The 19,698-nt window shown below is 43.1% G+C and overlaps 1 protein-coding gene across 4 annotated transcripts in view; it reads right to left on the bottom strand.

Annotated features, from left to right (window-relative positions):
- Window positions 1-489: 489 nt before the first annotated feature.
- Window positions 490-19,698, bottom strand: part of SV2B (synaptic vesicle glycoprotein 2B) — a 63,600-nt gene continuing 44,391 nt past the window's right edge. For all 4 annotated transcript variants that reach the window (XM_064721909.1, XM_064721907.1, XM_064721908.1 and 1 more), the window contains 9 exons: window positions 18,072-18,205; window positions 17,246-17,335; window positions 15,057-15,167; window positions 13,862-13,950; window positions 12,983-13,147; window positions 10,333-10,466; window positions 9,354-9,554; window positions 6,501-6,660; window positions 490-5,521 (listed from right to left, as the gene is read on the bottom strand). In XM_064721909.1, coding sequence (XP_064577979.1) covers window positions 5,338-5,521; window positions 6,501-6,660; window positions 9,354-9,554; window positions 10,333-10,466; window positions 12,983-13,147; window positions 13,862-13,950; window positions 15,057-15,167; window positions 17,246-17,335; window positions 18,072-18,205 — 1,268 coding nt within the window. In that variant the 3' untranslated portion in view covers window positions 490-5,337. The remainder of the gene's footprint in view (window positions 5,522-6,500; window positions 6,661-9,353; window positions 9,555-10,332; window positions 10,467-12,982; window positions 13,148-13,861; window positions 13,951-15,056; window positions 15,168-17,245; window positions 17,336-18,071; window positions 18,206-19,698) is intronic.

The raw sequence follows: 19,698 nt of genomic DNA, 5'->3' as shown, positions 1-19,698 counted from the left end.
GTTGCTGCTGTATCATTGTCTGTATCATTGCTCTGAAAGCATGGCCTGGACAGTTACATGTGTACAAAGAGCTGCAAATAGAAAGAAAGAGCTCACATCCCCAGAAATGCATCTGAGAACGGAATTTACTGCGGTCAAAGGGTGTGCCAAGCCTCAAAGGCATTGTGTCTTCTTTGGGGAGGCATTCCTGTCACAAAGCAGAGTTTGGCTTTTTGGTCTTGCACAGCATTTGAAGATATTTTGTGCTTCCTCCTATCAGAAAATGTCTCAGGGTAAAGATTTTCTCGTGTCCTGTGCTTGGTAGTGCATGGTGTGAAAGGATTGTGATAGAAGGCAGACTTAATTGAGTTGGGATTGTATGAAAGGAGGAGGATGAACAAGTAGCAAGCATCAAAGAAAGCCCCTACAGTGTCAGGGTACAAAGTTACCCAGAAGAGCCCTTGTGAAAAGGCTCAAAATGTTCATTAAACACAAACACTACAAGAGCCATTCTTTTTCTTCCAGCCTTTTAATGTGACAGAGAGAACAAAAACAAATCCATTGGAACAGCTGCAATTTCCAGTGACGACCAGACACAGATCAAATAAAAAAATAAAAGGAGGTTTAAAATGAAGAAAAGGAACCAAGGGACTGGAATTGGCTATTTCACACACAGAGTTGACAGAACATCTAAATGAAACTTTCCATTAAAGCACGACACCAGGTGTTATTTACAGTGGAACTTGCAGTGTGTGTACATTTATACAGCACTAGCATCACATACAGCAAAGAAATTAATTTCATTTTGTTTCCTTCACAGTTCCCAGGCTTGAATCTTCCTAAAAGCAGCATTTGCTAATATAAAAGTGAGAAACTGAGGGAGAAACTTAATGCAAAATAAAATACATAGGGCTCAAATCTACAAATAAACCTAAAAATATCCTCTCAGCTTTTGTGACTCCTTTGGGAAGTCAAAGGACATGAGCAGGGTATATAAAAGGACTCCTTAAGAGCATTAGAGTATACTCTGCTGTTGGAGGTCTCAAAGCAGGACCTGGAAGGGACCTGGAATCTGCAGATGGATGCAGATGAGCTGATGCTCAGCTCCATGCAGTCCTGCTCTGTGCCCCTTTGTGAAGGCAGCCTTGGGGCTGGACCACTCCCAGGCTTGGGGAACATCCCTCAGTGCCTCTCCAGCGTCACTGAAGGACATGAGGATGCCTGAGCCCTTCCCAGTGTGCAGAACCTCTGGCACTGGATGTGGGTTTTCCAAGACTGACCCCCTTCATAGTCCAAAAGATCCCATACACCACCTTTTGTAAGTCCCAGAGCATTTCAAGGAATTTCAAAGAGTGATGTTGATATGGGCAAGGAGGGGCTCACCCCACCCAGCACTGCAGCCACCACCTCTGGGATGTAGCAGAGCCAAAGGCAGCAACAGGAGCTGTCCTGCACAGCTGGAGTAAATAAATCACAATACCACAACCTGCTAAATCAACAGGGAACACAAGCAGGCAGAACTCTTATTGTAATACCACTGGTCTTTAATAATAGTATCAACAGTGCTTGGTGTTCCTATAAATGTGTCTGCATGCTCAGAAATTCAGCAATGGACCCCTCACAGTCCAGTGCTGTACAGATGGAATCACAAAGCCACATCAGGCCAGTTTGGGCTTGCTAAATTCACCTTCCCCATGCCACAGTGTCCCTGGCTAAGTGGCTGTCCTGCTGTGCCACACTGCATGAGGAGATCCAGCTGTCCTCTAGAAGAGGTCTTTGGGATTTAAGGCAAGTCCCCTGCCTTGGTCCTTGCTCTGTGTCCCTGCTGCAGTGAAGTTCACAAATCCATGGAGATGGTGCTGTGCAGAGACCATCAGGGGAGCTGTGGTCAGCAGGTTTTTCTGTGGATGGTCCAGTGTATCCCAGGCAGAGACAGTCACTGTGGCAGATCTGGGCAGGGGAACTGAGGGAGATGTGTTTGCCCTTGAACAGCAGGAACAATGCTGATTTTACAGCAGAAATTAAGCTGAGCCATCAGAGGAGGTGCCTGAGGAGAAATCTTCCCTTGCCTGAGGCTCAAGGATCTGTGACTGAGGCTAATCCTAGCAGGTGGCCAAGGCTTGAAACTGAGCCCAAAACAAACCCCAGCCAGTGAAGAGGAGGCTGCACCCAGTTGCTGTTCTGCTCTGGAGAGAGCAGTGTGACACCTACACTGATTTACACCATGGCAAGGACAGCAAATAAGCACATTGGAAATATTGGCTAAGCCTGTCCCCACTGAACTGGGTGGGAGATGCCAGCCCAGGTGTCACAAATGCAATGCCTGAGCTGGAGCTGCTGCCCTGGATCTCTTTGTCCCTGAAGAAAGCAGGACTGTCCAGGACAAGCCATCTCCAGGGTCTCACACATTCCCTCTGCTTTTCAGCTGAGAATAATGGCAATCCATTCAGTCCAACCCTGTGTGTCTGAGCTGGGTAATGGGAGCTCTCCTCAGCTTTTCCTTTCTTCCTCTCTGCTCACTGTTGTCCTTTATCTGAGGACAACAATCCTTTATCTCTGTGTGGTTGCTCTCTCCTGTTGGTCACAAACTCCCTGGTCAGTCCAGGGGTAGGAGCCTTGTCCCAACACATCCAATATTCCTTTAGCCCTCAAGTGACTGACCCATGGATTTTAGGGTGCAAAGAATTTCCAGGTGACACTGACAATGAGATCCCATTACTCTTTGCCTCATCCCAGCTGGTCTGTGGGGTAAGGTTTAGCAGCCTGTGAAAGAGCCATTTTGTAAGGAAGAAGGGTTTCTAATATTGGATAATATTTCCTAATATTACCTTGCCATTTCTATCTCCTCATGATTTCAGTTTCTTCCTTCTCTGGAAATTAACAGGGAAGTTTTGCAAAATAAATGATGTCATTAATGTCACTGCAAAATGTCAATGGAGAACACAAACAGGTTTGCTGTGAGCTTTGGGTGACATGTAAATAGGAATGTTATGCAAAATAAATATTTAGGCAAATAGGTTCTAGTTCCTCAGAGCTGCACAAATGAATAATCCAGAAAATGAAACAAAATTTCTCCCCCTCTGTCCAGTTGCAATGTGACAACTGGCAAGCACAGCCCAACAAAATGGATGAAACCTAAAGGTCATGGTGACCTTTTGTGTTAAAATACATATTTAAACTGTTTCTCATCATGCAAAAGGACCAGATATTCTTAGAGAAAATACCCACATTCTAGGCTGTGATTCTGAACAGAAGCTGTGAACTGCTGCCAAAGGACATAATTACATTCACTCCTACCTTAGAGAAGGAACGTTGCTGTTTTGAAGACAAATAGAATAAATAGTAATTAAAAAAAGCCTAATCTACCCTTAAAATGAAGAAATGATGCATAATAAGCTCAGTTATTATAGCAGCTTGTGATTTCATCAATTTCATAAACCTCAGAATAAAGGTCAAAACTCTCAAAAACAGCCCATTGTAGCCTAGCTGATCCACGAGTGTTTATCCCTGATTGACACAATGATAAAAGTGATGCTCATTAGAGGCTTTTGCCTCATTGGCAAGGATTTGCTGCTTGTGATCTGACCCTGCTGTGTCCTTCAGCAGCACCACGCTGAGTCCCACAGCTGCAGCCTGGGCTAAGTGCAAGGGGCTGTGCCTGTGCAGCCAAAGGCAGGGCTGTGAGACATCACTCCTGCAGGATCTCAGCCTAGCCTTGCTTGGTTTTCTTTAAAAAAAAAAATTCACCAAAAAAAATGAAAACAAACAAAACCTGACAAAGATCCAACAAAAGGTAAATGAGATCACCAGCAAAAGTACAAAAGAACTTTTTTATGTCACAGAATATCTTGGTTTGACAAATTAGCTGCACTATGTGTTGGTTTCAGATCAATTCTGCTCTGTTGCTGAGCTTGTTGCAAAGGGTATAATTAGTGTTATCTCATCCATTGTGAGCACTGGTGAGTTATTGAGCAGGGTGCTTTTCCTTCTGGTTTCCCAGGAAAACACACCCCAAAATACACAACTCACTTTGCCTCTAGGTGCAACAGGACTTAAGTGGTATGATAAAAAGGGCACACAAATTTCAGAAATGTTCTCCACAGGATATCAAGCTAAACTGTGCCACTTAATGGGGAATTTAATGTTCTGTACAGTGAAAGCTTGCTGTGTGCATTCCCTGTGTAACAAGTTAAATGGCTTTAAGTAACTGTGCTTACAGTGTTTCAATGAGACCCAAGTATATTAGAAAATCAAGCATCATATTCTTCAAATAATATGGCTAAAATGCTGGTAAATTCACAGTTACCATTCTCTAGGTATTAGGCAAAAATCCCCTATTTACACTGGATAATATGTACACATTTGGTTTGTGGAATGCTCCAATATCATATCAATTTCTCCTCTGTGAAAGCTGTAAGGAAAAAACCCTCTTAATCATTATAGAAATATATATTCCCAGCCACTAAGACATTTAAATATTTGGTATCTTGATGTAAAGAGCAAAGTGTCACTGAGTTGGTCATGACTCCTGATAAACTTGAATTACTGGGATTTGGTTTTGGTGCCACTCTTAAAATCCTCTAAAGGGTGCAGAAATTAGAAATCCTAAATTTTAATAGCTGATCACTTCAATGGGTGTATGTAAGTTTGCAAGTAGGTGTAAATACACAAATATATGTATATATATATAATTGTTTATATATTTCTCTTCCACAGCAAGAAAGTGTCTAGTAATTCCCTGTGCCCAAGTGGAGACAGTAAAGAGCTTTGAAGCTCTGAGTCTTCTGAGACAGCTGAGCACCCACCCTCACATCCTCGATGAATCAGGACTCTCACTCTTCCAGGGTGGAGTGGTAATCCCAAAATCAAAACAGCTGGGGCCAGTGGCCACATCTGCCACTGTTAGCCCTATGGCTGGAGCTCACCTGGAGCAGGTGTGTTACCTGCCCTCCCTGGATGCTCTGTGTGCCTGAGCACAGCTAGATGGCTGGGCAGGGCCGGGGTTCCAGCTGGGCAGGGCAGGAGGGTCGGGTCTGTCCTCCTGCCTGTCCTCCACGCGGGCACGGAGCTGCTGTCTGCCTCTGGTGTCCTTGCAGGGGGATGGACAGGGACAGGGGGGGCTCCCAAGCTCTGCAAGGGGCGTGTGGGGGCTGCATGCACCAGTCGTGGCTGTAATAAGGTCAGGAACGATGGTTTTGTTTAAATCCCTGCGGGTTGTTCTTTGTTCTTCTTCCCCTTGCTTTGAGGTGCCGACGGAACAGCACAGAATGAACGTTTTGGGTTTTCCAGACATGGCTCTTTTTTGTTCTTCTCCTACATCTGCCCCCACCCCCCGCAAGCCCCCACGGCCTCTGCTGCTCACATCAGGACCTGCTCTCGAGTCTCTGGCAGGCGCAGAGCCAGCAGGCCACCCCCAACCAGGGCGGAGGAGGCCAGGAGGATGGGAACCACCTTGGTTATCCCTACGAAGGAGGAGAAGATGGAGTTCCCCAGGATGGCACCAAACTTGCAAAGCCCGTTGAGGATGCCAAAGGCTGTTGCCCTGTGGGGAGGAAAAGCAGAAAGCAATGGTTGGGAGGCAGGTTCTGGCACAGCTACAGAAGGTTTGGATGGGTATTTTTGTGAATGCTCTTATGCTTCCCAGGCTATGCTTCTAGCAAGCAAAACTGGGTGGAATAAATCAGTAGATAAATAGATGCAGCTGTTTTGTGTGTCTGTGTGAATGGGAAGAAAGTCTGTGTGCACTCATTTCTCCTTTTCATTCTACCTTCTCCCTAGCTCTAGAATGGCCCACTCTGTCAGCCTTTGCCCTCTCCAAAGACAGGAGGACAAAATCTGCTCTAGATCTCCTCAAAGCCCTTCCAAGGGCTGTCCGGACTGGATTGTCACCAGAGACCATAGCTTTCCTCTAAATTCTGTTTCACCCAGCAGCTAAAAGTCCACTTCTTTTAATGTGCAGATCCCTCTCCTTCATTTCTGGCTTGCCCCAAGAGTCTGAAAAAGGCAAAAAGGGGCTTATAATAATATGAGGAAAGATTTAATCCAGAGGACATTGTCCCAAAGTCTCTTGATCTTCCCCATGTCCCAAATCACTCTGTCTACATGGTTTTCTCCAGGTTTTGGATGGGAGGGCTGCTCCAGTGATGAGCCATGATGAGAGGATGGGGATGCAGTGTGAAAGGCCAGACCTCCATGCACATCCATGGAAATGACAGAGTACTTCCTTCATTTTATAACTAGTTGATCTTTAAGGTCCCTTCCAACTCAAACCATTCTGTGATATCATGATTCTCTGATTCTTTGATTTATCAGCCGATAATTTCCATATGTCCACGTGATCCCTGTGTTCAACCTGCCATGCATGCAGAACTATGCTTGCAGAGTAGTTCTGTTCTGACCCCGGACTACACAGCCCTGAAGGACTGGTGAAAGTAAAATAAATAAAAATACATAGCTTTTTTCGCTGGGAACCAGGAGGACTAGGCAGAGGGTGGGGATTTGAGAAGAAATGTTCTGAGCACCTTTTGTCGGTGGGGTAGAGCTCCACGGTGATGACATCCAGGGCGTTCCAGGCGGCGATGCTGGCCCCGCAGAAGAGGCACTGCCAGCCGATCATCGCCGACTCGCTGTTCCCGAAGAACAGGAAGAAGCAGCACACGGCAGAGATCAGCATCGAGCCGCCTGCAGGGGGAACCAACAGAAAAACACTGGTACAGCTTCTTGCCTGATTGTACTCTTCCCCTGACTCTTGTCGCCCTGAATTTTTAAGATTTTCTAAGCCTTATGTGGTTTGTGTCCTTGTAGCAAACTTTCTCGCACACTTTCTGTAAATAGCCTATTGTTTCTTATTCTTTTATTCTTTTCTAATCTGATAGACTGTTGGTTTGTCCAGTGTCATTGGAGAGGTGGCACTGTCACCATTTTTTAAGATTTTCTAAGCCTTCTGACGTTCGCATCCTTGTAGCAAACTTTCTCGCGCACTTTCTGCAAATAGCTTATCGTTTTGCATTCTTTTATAGAAAAAGGGAAATTTGATAGACTGTTGGTTGTTCCAGTGTCATTGGAGAGGTGGCACTTTCACCCTCCAATCCACTGTCACTGTTAGAAAATCATAAATGTTAGAGTCAGAAAATAAACTTCCCTTTTCTTCACCCTGAGAACAGCAGTGTGTGCGCTCGTGTTGTCTGGTGTCCTATAGCGACAACAGCTGAATAAATACATTTGTTAAAGATGGATTTCAAGTGATGGCATTTCATCCCAATAACTATTAAATCTCTGAGGATCCAAAAACACCTTGATGCTGCCTATCTGTCATTCTCTGATGCTGGAAGCCAGCCTGGAAATGTTCTCAAAGTCCACCTGATCTTGCTGATAGTCCTGCTCTACAAAGACTGGGAAGACAGGCAATTCCAGGCAGGCTTCCAGCATCTCAGACTTCCAGATGGACCCAGGAAGAGCAGAGGCAAGTAAACATGAAAGTCAATGAGGAGGAAGCATCATTGTGAAGGTTTTTCAACTTGAGTTTCTAGTGATAAGCTTGTGCGTTTCATATCGTATCACTTGACACATTTCTAGTCCCAATTAGGATAATTTACAGTCACTTGTATGAAGCACTTGAGGTCTCTTTTAATTATAAGAACATCATTAGATTTCATGGCACATTTGCACAGGAGCCATAATTTTATGAACATCACCGAGGGAGAAAGTGAGAGCATTCATGCTCAGTTAGGCACAGTTCAGATTCAGAAATATTAATAGCTACATCACTGCTTTCTACCCCATTGAGAATTTTCAACTGAAAGATAAAATTTGGGAAAAATCAAACTATTTTTCACCAGAATGTTCTGTTATCACTGAAATATCTCCATTTATTACCAGGAAAGCAAACAATTTTCTCTGTTTGGTGGTTTTGGAGTCAATTTAGCACATCATCCAAAATAATTTGGATGTTGAAGAGTAACTAAAATGCTTCATTTTGGACATTATATTGCATCTTGCCACTGCAGTGGCCTGCCTATGAAAAGCTGCTGTGCAAGACTCCTTGTCCCCTTCTCCTCCATGGTACAAGGCCAGACCACATCCCCACAGTGTGCTGTGGATATTCCCCCTGCTGCAAAAGCCCAGCCCAGCACTGGTCAAGGCACTAAAAGATCTGCTGTTTTGCACAAGATAAAGTTTGGCAGAAAGTGATAAAAATGAATTGAAGCCCCAGAAAAGCACATAACACAAAGGAGAAATTCAGTTTTCCTGTTAAGCTGACCAGAAATAATATGTTCCACAGAGTAATACAGGTGGGATGCCAGAAGGCTCTTTCAATTGGAAATTCCATAGTGAAGCGTTTCAGCATGTCATTACTAATTTTTGTCCTGTTCTCATCTTTTTGCAGGAGAAATAAGCATTTAGGGCTCCAGCTGTCATCTCAATTCCAGATGAAAATGCTGAAATGCTGACATGTTTGCAGGATGGACAATCTGATTCTCATTCAGCTTCCTCTAATTTATTTCTCACAGGCCTCTGGTTTGTTTGGGTCTTTTTCAAATTCACCACATGAAAGCTCATTTTCCCTCAGTGTAAATTCCTGAGACAGTAATCTTGCTCTACTTTAACCTGTCTGCAGGTGAGGCTGAGCTAAACCTTCCCTGTGTTCTCAGAGGAGAGAGAGGAGCTCAAGAGAGTGATTCATCCCTTACCCCTGAGCCACATCCCTGATTTTATTACATTCCTTTGGCTGTCCCTCAGGGCATGATTCCCATATCATGGGATGGGAGCAAGGTCTGAACCCTGGAGGCTGCAACACCAGCAATTCCCAAAGTATTCATAAAGCTGATAAGGTGATAACTTGATAACTTATTCCCATGATGCTAAAGGGTGGCTCCTTTCTTGGCTGTGACATGGCCAGTTAATTTACCATATGGTCTCTGAAGCTGCTTGTGCAATCATGTGAAAATCAGATAAAAAACCAAAAGAGGGAACTCCTAGGCTGTCAAGCTGCCACATCAAATAACCTTTGTGAATATTCATTGCTACAAGCAAAATGTTCATTCATTTATACAGAGGCTTTGGACTTCAGCAGCAACCCAACAGGACCAAGAGCTCCTTTTTTCGCTCTGACCCTGATTTGCTGAACTCTGCAAAAACATGCCGGATTTGACACAAAAGGCAAAATAAATTTTAAAAAAATGTTACTGACACACAGAAAAGCAGGGTGAGGAGGTGGGGAGTAGGTCACTTACTGGCACAGATCACCTGCCTGACCCTCTAGTCTTTATCCTTCTGCTCCTTTCGTTTTGGGGATGACAAATTCACACTGAGCAGGGCTGTTTGCAGGGCTGAGCTCCACCCTGTCCTGCCCCATCACCGCCATCCCCACTCACCAATCATCTTTATCCTCCCGATTTTGTCCATGAGCAGAGCAGAGATGATGTTGCCTGGCAGCACGGACAGGCTGCCCAGGAAGCTGACCAGGTAGATGAGGAAATCATTGTCCTCCTCAAAGTCGATGTGGCAGCCTTCCTTCTCCTTCATGAAGGTGCTGTTGATGAGCCTGCAGTTGATGAATTTGTGTTCGTAGAGATCTGGGAGGGAAAGAGGCAAAGCTTGACCCTGCTTGGCTGAACTCTTCTCATACAACAGCAAGGACCAAAACAAAGACCCAAAAGGTTTCTCATCTATTGGAAATGGCCAGGGAGTATTTATTTCAGTGGAAATTTATTGGAGTGGCAAACTCCAGCTGAGCCTTTGGCTCCTGGCAGATGCAAACTCATACACTCCTTTTATTTGTGGAGTACACTCAGTATACTGAACTAGTATCCCCATGCCACAAGGACAGGGCAATGCAGCCTTTAGTTCTCATAGCATTATCATTTGTTCTTTATTAGAGTAGAAGTTAAGAGGTTTGTTTTTTTTTTATAAATTAATGGCTTTTTAAAGTGAATTTTATTAGTGACTTTTGATATAAATTAGTGACTTACTTTACTGCTGATGATCTTCAACTGCCGGTGGCTTGAATTTATATTTTAAGCCAGTTTTACTGAGTAGAGCTGTAAAGTGCTGAGAATTTTGCCATTCCTTTAACCTGTCAGGGCCTGAGTACAGAATTTGGCATTTCCCATACACCCAGAGACGCCAGAAGCCATGGGATCAAAATCTCTGATGGAGCCATCTGAGGTCTCCTTCCAAATGCATCACACTCTTTTCCTCCAGCATCACTCTCATTACCCAGCACACACTCCAACACACAGATCCCCACCATCCTTTCTCCCAGAAAGCAGATAAAATAGTTCTAATAAAATAGTTTCATGATAAAAAAAGTTCCCAGTTACAGAGATGACACCGCAGCAGGAATCCCATTACCGGTGTTATAAAAGACAGTAGAGATGATGGTGCAGTTTTCAAAGAAGGTCTCAGTGGATCTCACATCTTCAAAGTAGCAATCCTCAAATAATGAATCCTCAAATCTCACCTCCTTGAATTTCATGCCAATAAATCTGTGGGGCAGGAAACAGAACCTCACTCTGTGCTTTAAGATATTTTCTACACTGTATAGTGTGTAATGGCTATTTCAAGAGACAGAGCACTAATTCTAATTTCTAGTTTGTTTACAGAAAAGGTGTTGCTTCTGTGTTTTATTAGGAGGGAAGGGTCTGAAGAGTATTTTTTTAGAAGAGACATGGATCTTATAGGATTTGTGCAGTTTTTATATTCCTCACAATAATCATATCTGAGAAAATGTGCTTCTAAAGCTGAGGGGACACAAATCCTCTTGTGTTCAGTCCTAATCTGTCTGAAGATGACGGAATTTGACTCAATGCAGGGCATTTCCTTCATGAGCTGACCTTGCTGCCTTCCTTAGTCTCCCCCTTCCTCCATCGTAAATAAAAGCAGACATTATCAGGAGCCTATTGAGCCATTTGGTGAAAGGTTTCTGACAGTTGTTTAAACTCAAAGTGATTTTTTAAGTGAAAATGCAGCAGGGATTCTGGAGAGAGTGGGGAGATAATCTGAGTTCTGCTTGTAACCATCTCTGTTTGAGGTTTATTACTTACCATGTAATGAAAACAGATTTCACTAAAAATAATAAACTGTGTCAGGTGATTGATTTCTCCTCTGATGGGAAGTGTGACATGTCTGACCTGGCTGCCTGAAGGATGACACAATATTGATTTACCTGTGAGATTTTGCAGGAACACTGAGAAGATGTATTAGGTAATGCACAGACATGTTTAGGAGATGTAAGAAGCTATTAAGAACAAGCATTATTGCTCCAGTTAAAGAGGCCATGACTGTCACCAAATGAAAAAAAAGCCTTCTAACATAGACTCTGCAGCTTAATTGAATTGAGCACTTTTAACACAGCATAACGTGATGGTTGTTTACACCTTTAAATGAGCACTGCAGGGCTTCTTGACTGAGCCTACTAACAGAAATTATTAATGCACAAAATACCACAAGAAGGTTATTCAAGTGTTTTGCTCCATGTAGAGGGTCTCACAGGTTACAGCAAAACTTAAGCTGTTCTGCATTTTCTCAGTGATGTATTTACTCCTTGTAATGTATTTACTCCTAAAGGCTGTTAAAACCCATTTTCCCTCCTGCAGTTTGCTTTTTAAACACCCAACTTTAGAAGACTCAGAAAGCAATGGCCTGGTGATGCACGGAGTTTTAGCTAACAGCCAAGGGCTGCAGAGCAAACACAGCTGTAAACCATTCTGAGATAATTTCTGGGTATTACTGTAATTTAGCTTGATGAGGTTTTGAGTATTTGAAATGGAGAGGGCCAAGGTGGGAGAATAGTGATTTACATCAGTTTTATGTCTTCAACCAGCCAGTGTTGAGTATCCTTAATTCTCAGTGAGGTTAGTGAAAATTCAGCACCTCCTGTAGGCATAAGAAAAATGTCCCCAGTCCCTAAATTTGACCAACATCCACTTCTAACCACTTTCTTTTGTGGGACAGGAATGGTAAGGCTAGGTTTGCATCATCAAGCTCAGCTCCTTGTTGCAGGGAAGGTGTATGGAAGGACATGAGGACACATGTTGGGGTCCCTCATCAAATATATAAAATATATAGCAAGGAAATGGTTTCTGAGGGGATTAGAACAACCTGGCTGGGCAATAGGACGTGATTTCAGCTGTGAAGATTAAAACAGTCTTTGTGTGTTTTGTGTAACATTGAATATAGGGAGGAGCTGCCTCCAGCAAGGCAGCTGGAGCAGCATCCTGTTAAGTCTACCTGGGGCAATGAGATCCCAGAAATTACAGAGGGATATTTTTCCTTTTTATTGGGATTTTGAATAGTAGTAATGGAATGATCAGGCTTTACACTGCTGTGGAACATAGAGTGATTGGGATGCAGGCTGGATGCAGAAGAAAAATCAAGGCCGGCCCAAATAGGAGGACAAAGGGAAGGAAAGCAATGATGTTCTGCTGGAGCAAATGCACTGACTTCAAAACACTAAAACAGAAGGTGACTCATCTGTAGGGAGACAGTGACTGCAGTGGGAGAAGCACCCCATCATGGCCATAGCCCAGTTTGCACTAATGGGCTGCAGGATGGAGACTGGGGTAATTCATATAGTGGACTTCAAGAAGAAATAGCTTTTTATTTTGGAAATCCAGCAGCAATTTCATTACCAGTGTCTGCCCAAGCCCAGTAGATGTCAGTGTGGGCTAAGGAAAAGAAGTCACCTCTGCATGCAAGGCTGCCCAGCACAGCCAGGTGGGCACTTGCTGCCCTGATCCCAGCTCAGGGCTGCTGGAAGTAGAACTCCTCACTGGCATCCCCTGGGTTCTGCAGGAGTCAGTGACAGAGGCAAAGTAGGTGGAAAAAAAGGATTAAAAAACTCTTTGTCTGTCAAAACTTGCTCTGGGACTTGAGAGATTTAGATTGAGTGTCCGAAAGAACAACAGAGAAGTTCATGATGATGGAAAATGGAAAAGAAAGAAAGAGCTTTCTAGAAAATAATTTCAGTTTGAATGCATCAAAGCAAATTCTGTTCACTTACTTGTCGTTCCTGTATTCCCCATTTCTATGGATCTGGTTTTCCAGGGTGAAATTGAAGGTGAAATGGGACACTTCTTCCTCATCAAAGATCTTCACCCGGGAATCATACGCCTCGTCTTGGAAATAGCGGATCATGTCAGGGAACCAGACAATAAGGCCATAGTAACTGCAGCAGGATTGGGAGACACATCAGGACACAAGATTCTTCCAAAGACCCACTTCACAGCTTACAAACTTGTTAAACTCCAAATGTGAAGGCATGTCTGACACAAATCCTTGCTCAGTTCTGACACAGGACTGAGCAAAGTGTTTCTACACTCTAAGCACCCTGTTGATCTCAGAAATAAATTGGTCCATTCTCCTTCACTTGAAGCAGGACAATTCATTTCAGCTCCCCTTGGCTGGGGAATACAGAAATGTCCTAATCTTGCTACCCATTAAAATAGCAGACAATAAACAAACTGGGCTGATTTCTGTAAGTGAGTAGTTCAAGCGAGAGTTAGACAAAATTTACCTGTAGTTTAGACTTAGATTCCCCTGAATAGTTTTGATCTAGACTAAGGAACAGCTGAGAGTCTGGTAGGGTTGTGTCTTTTTTGTGAGTGTGGACAAGATCAAATGAAAGATCTAAAGGTGAGAAAGTCAGTCTATTACTGTGCTACCAACCACTTCTCAAGTCCTGATTTGTTCAGAGCACCTTGTACTTCGTATAAAGCAGTCAGATTGATGAATATTTGTAGAGGAGCAAGGCTTAGTTCACAAAGACTTTTTAAAATAAGACCAGGATTAATTTTGTAACAGTTTATTTACATGTGTAAATAACTATTCAGACTCTGAATAGTGCTTTAGTTTCCTGAAAAATATAAAATATCTTCCTTACCTTAAGGCCATTGTAAACCAAACCACAGCCAGCATCAGTGTGTTCATCCTGTACTGGGCTGTTAAACAGTATAGCACGTTGTCCCAGACCTACAAATCCACAAGAAGGAATTAGCTGCCAGGACACCCCAGCAGACACTTGACAGCTTAATTTCTGAGTGCATCATAAACCTAATGTCAGAAAAATGGGTTCATTAGAGGGAGGTCAGATGTGTGGCTTATATTCAGTGTTTTTTTCAAAATTATATTTATCGAGTAAATGGCTTACAAAAATTCACTTATTCAGCTCAGTGCCAGAGTACTTGATCTGAGCCCTCTGTAATGAGCTGGAGTGCATGGTCAGGGCTGGGTATGAGGCAGTGTCTCTGTCAGGTTATATCAGCAAACGTGGATATGAGATTGTTCTCAGACCCTCTGACAACTTTATCTTTTCAAATACATGTATGGTGTCAGGAGTGCTTTCAAACTGAGATCAAAAGCTCTCTGAAGAGCAAAAGCCCAAACACAGCTGGTATTTTGCAAGGTATAAGATGAAATCAGGTAGGGACGAAGCCAAGCAGGAGGCAAACCAAATTCTGCTCTTGACTCACTGCAGAAAATGCCGCCAAGAACATGAGGGGATGTGACTCCTCAAGCTCTTATCTTGACATGTAATTATAGTAATAGTATAGCATCTGCATTGCTATTAAGAAGAACTTTCCTTTATTTTCACCTCATCCTTCAACACTAGAAGTTTTAGCAAGGTTTTCCACAGTCCTACATGGGCATTAGGTGAGCAGCATAGCAGGTGTGAAAGGTTAAATTAGCCTAGGAGACAACACAATATTCTTAGAAACTTGGTCTCAGCAGGAACAAAGAGCAAGGACTTTCTGCCTCCACTGCAGGTGGTAATTCCACTTAAGGCTTGGGGAGAGAGAATCAATATTTATCTGCCCAGGAGGAGAGCCAAGTGCTTGGGGCTGTGGCTGCTTCTGGAAGCTCTGCACTGCTGGAAGGCAGTGATGCTCACAGGGGCATCAATTTTGGGGCCCGGCTGGCAGCATGGCAGCTTGCACACATCTGCATAGAAAACGCACTCAGATTACAACTCTTTGCAAAAACCAGATTTTCTGAGGTGGGAGTCAGGGTTTCAAGGTACAATGACCTGTAGCAAAGAGGCACTGGAGCACTGTGTGAAGTTTTTTTCTCCTCTTTACCTGTTTTAAAGTAGTCGTGATTCTGACCAGCCACCGCTGGTACCAGGTCCCTGTTGAGCTCTGGATTTCAATAAATTCATCTACTTGCTTTGGGGTTTTGATATAGGAAACCTGGAGGAAAAAAAAAGGAAAAAAAATTAGACTGCAATTTCTAGAATTGATCTTTGGTGGATTTAAATTCCACTGTTTTCTGGGCAATGTTTCCCTATTATTTTTTCCTTGAAAGTTAGCATTAGCAATTGAGCTCATTGATTTAATTACAGCAAGAGACTACTAACAGAAATAAGCCTTGCTTCCTTCTTTTCATCTATCCCTTCATCCTCTCTCTCTCTCCTCTTCCATGAAATATTTTAAACACATCATGTCTACTTTAATCTTTCATTTGCTGGCTAATGTACCTGTATACTACCTTATTTCTCTATCTTCAGATTCCCACTACAAATCAGGACTCAGAAAGTATAGTAAAAACTGTCTCCAAGATCAGCCACTTGTACTCAAACTGTGTCCTCAGGATTTCATTCTTCTAAGACAACCAGCAGGAACATTTCTCATTCAACATCTTTTAAATACCACTGACAGAATTTCTATGACAAATAAATGTGTAGATGGGAATCTTTGCAGCTGAAAATGTATCCTGCCATCAAGTGAGCCCACACAATGCAACCAGTTTGCTTCACCAAAATAATCTGAATTTTCACTGCTGAATACCTGAACTGGACTGCTCAGGAAAACTTACAAATGTATACCAGAAAATATTTGCCTAGTAAATTTGATTAAAGGACATATTCAAGGAAAACAGAACTGTTTGTAAACACATGGAGGAGGCGAAAATCTGCTGAATAAATTTCTGAGTGTGAACGAGCGCCTTGGCTCAGCTCTGGAGTCTCCGCATTCCTCTTCCTGGCAGTGATTAAATGTCAGATCTGGGAGCTGTCCCGTTCAGGCTGACTCACCACAAACTGACAGCTTCTGGCCTGTCAGAAAAGCACAAACCTGGCAGTTTGTGCCACACCAGGAGCAGTGATCAGCCTCCTGTGCCAGGGGTGTCAGCACATCTCGGCTCAGCTCCTCCACTGCAGTCACGGCTCTGTGGCATGGAGTAACCAGCACTAATGGGGGCTGCACAGCTGCTCCTTCATTCTCCTACTCACCTCAGACTCTCATAGTGCCCTACTTTGTGAGATATATATATATATATATATATTCATATATATTTATATTTGAGATTCATTTCCCAGCTCAGTGTTACAGCAAAGCCGGTGATGGATTTGAAGAAAACCACTTCTCACCTTTGCTATCAGGGCTCGCATTACTCAAATGGTTGGTAGCCTAAAAATAACACATGCTCATTAAGATCCTACATGAACCTGCTTGCAGTTGTCATGCTCAGATAGGAAATTTTATTTTCCTTGAAGGATCACTCTCGAGGGGCACAGTCTCCTGACAACCCTTCTTAACATGGAGCGTTGCTTTCCTTCTTGATCAAAAATACATGTTTCACACACAAGTGTATCTCCTTTTCTTTCCATCCTTTAAAAGCATCTGTGCTCTCATCTTTAAAAGAATAAATCAAGTTCTTCCCTGGCTGGCTCACCAGGATTTCAACACTGAATTATAGTAATTTGCAGCTAACCCCAGCATAAACCTTTCCTCTGATTTTACTGTTAACCACTCTGCTGGTGTGACCTTTTTCACAACAAGCAGCAGGCCAATGAGTAATAGCCACTCATCCCGCTTTCCCTTGGAGAGATTAAAGACTGGATATGAGGCAGGTGGAGTTGGGAAAGCTCATTAGAAAGTACGTTAAGTTTAATCAGACTTTGATTAGAAGCCAGAATGGAGAAAGGAGTGACTCAGGCCTCCCCCATGGCTAATATGTCTCTTATTTTGTTTTAGTCTCTTAGAGCAAGCTAATTAAACACTTGCATAATTGAGAAATCACTGGTCTAAAGGATGTAGAGTAACACCAGGAATGAAGAGTACTTGATGCAATTGACAGACTTGACTAATTCTTGGAAAAGCAGACTGGCATCTAAGTTTAAACCCACAAAATGTTTCTCAGAATCCATTTTCTGGTTGCTGGGGGAGAGATTACATTGAAAGAGTCCTGAGGAGAAATAAAGTCGTGCTCTGCTGCTCTAAGGAGGGTATGTCCAGCTTTTCTTAAGCAATGGCTTTGCTCAACTCACCGTAAACACCCTCTCTGGCTCGCCCTTGGCACGCATGTTGGTGTCATGGACTTGCTTGAGAATCATCCAAGCTTCATCATGTTTACCAATCTGAAAATACCAAAGAGAAGGAAAGCAAGTGTTCAAGCTCCCAGCTCTGTAATTTATCAAAGCACAGAGAGAAAGCAATTCTAGAGGTCCAGCATAGTAGAGAAGCACACAGACAGCCTGGGCTGCATGAAACCCAAAGAGCTGAAGGCATGGTTGGTATTCACAGAGTGCAGCATCTCTGTGCTGGAGAAAGGAATTGTCCTAAAACTGCCTGAGGCAGAAAAATGGTCAGGAGAGAGCTTTAAAAACACATAGAAGAGGAGATGGATGAGGAGAACTGGACTCATCCCAACTCTGCTAAAGAATTGCAGGCTTGAACTATGTATTGCTACATTTCCCATCTGTGGAGATACAGAAACTTGCTTAAGATTTCTGAGCTTTAAGTATTTTTCTCAGTGAAATGTGCTTTACCCTTTGCTCTACCACCAGGATTCTGCAGTTCCATGCCCAAACTCTGCGAGATGTTTTCAAAGTGCCTTTGTTGGACTGATAAAATTCCCATCTCTCACTACCTTCCTTCTGTACCCTATCTGGCAGTGACACACTAATCATCAGTGATTGACCCCACAGTCTGCAACCTTTGGGGTTCAAGCAGTCTGTGGAGCTGGTGTAGACACACAGGAGTGGCTTTGCCTCTGAGCTTGTGCTCTGTGTGTTTGATGGGACAAAGACAGACAGACAGTGGCACATTAGGGACCTGCCATCCTCTGCAGGTATCAGAGATGAATCACCTTACCTCCAGCAAAAACCGTGGGCTTTCAGGCATGAATTTCAGCGCCACCAGGGAGGCGATGCAGGGCAGGGCACACACCAGCACAAAGACTCTCCAGCTGTGGAAGTGGTACTTGGTTCCCATACTGAACCCCCAGCCTGGAAACAGCAAGAGCCAACAAGTGAAAATACTGACCAGGAGTTCTGAGTTTTCCTCTGCTCAGAACTCTGCAGCTCTGTATGACATGAGGGCAGGTTGAAAATTTGCTATTCTTAATGCTGGTGGCTCTTGGAGGCTCGACAGCGTGTTCAGTGGATAGCAGCAAGTTTATGTTCATTAGAGAAATTGGAGCATGGTCAGGCTCTGCCTTTTAAAAACCGTCTTTTATCTTTCAGTTTAGAAATCACCCAGTGATAGGAACAGCTCAGAGCAGCTGTAGGCAAGAAAGGCTGGAAAATGGTGCAGGAATAAGGGCTATAATTGATTGCTTCTCAGTGATATTAGTGAAGGTTTACAAAGGTTAAATCTCTGATCTGAGAGGCACTTTAGAGACAGCTTCTTCCCATCTCCTACATCACATATGTATTTCACATTTCATGGAAGTGAGCAAGAAAAGCAAGTTTTTTTTTTTTTTCCAGACCTATAAAAACCTGAGCTGGTGTTCAAACTTAAAAACATCAAAATCCTAATCCTGCATTTGAGATACCCCTTCTCTTGCTTTTTTTCCTGGTGTTTGACCAAGTTCGGCATTCCCCTGCTAAGAACTGGAAAGTACAGCCTCATTCTCTTACATTGCTCCATTCACTCTCCCTAGGCTCAAATCTCATAAGGAGTGTTAAAATAATTTTTTTTCCTATAAAAATTTTATTCACATAATAAGGAAATCATCAAGCAATGGGTATTGCAGATGTCTCATCTGAGCCAGTCATGATGTTCTAATGATTTCACAAAGTTCCAAAAGAGTAGGTGGAACACTGGAAATCAAAAAAGAAGCTACAAAAACACAATATCAAAAAGTCATCTGAAAAATAATTGTAATGTAAATATCTAAGGGCTTTTAAAAGCAATGTTGTTGCAGGTAATAGAATTATTTCTACCTGAAACCACTGCAGTAAGTTTACCTATTTCTTCCAACAGTCTCTGTCACATCAATCAAAAGCATGAATATTTCTTTATACTGAATGTGCTTTAAATGTGCTAAAAATGAAATGATGGATAGGTAAATGTTAGTGGTTTCCTTCGTGGGTTTTGTGAACTGTCCTACTTTCCTCAAACAGGATTTTGCAAACAGCTGGTGTCACTGAATACTGGGGGAATTAATCTTTTCCAGTAGATATTTGCTTCTGGTGTTTCCCTAAGTTATATACACAAGTTACAAGGAATTCCATGCTACATGACGACTTTTGCTTCTCAGAGCACAAGTAAATTTCAGTTTCCAGCCATCTACTTTTTCATTCCCACTTCCACCTGAGGGCAGGGAACCCATTCCACTCCTGCATCCATTTAGGTGAAGTCAGGGGTGACTTCAGCCCATCTCATGCTGGGCAGATGTGTCACAGGGACACAGCCCTGACAGTGTGGACACTTGGCTAAGGAAAAGCACATGTGCCGTGCTCACTGCTGTCATCAACAGCATCCAGTGATTCCCTGA

Source organism: Zonotrichia leucophrys, chromosome 10 (assembly GCF_028769735.1).
Source record: "Zonotrichia leucophrys gambelii isolate GWCS_2022_RI chromosome 10, RI_Zleu_2.0, whole genome shotgun sequence".
In the NCBI taxonomy this organism is placed as follows: domain Eukaryota; kingdom Metazoa; phylum Chordata; class Aves; order Passeriformes; family Passerellidae; genus Zonotrichia; species Zonotrichia leucophrys.
The sequence above is the reverse complement of the archived record's forward strand: the minus strand, read 5'-3'. Positions and strand labels throughout refer to the sequence as shown.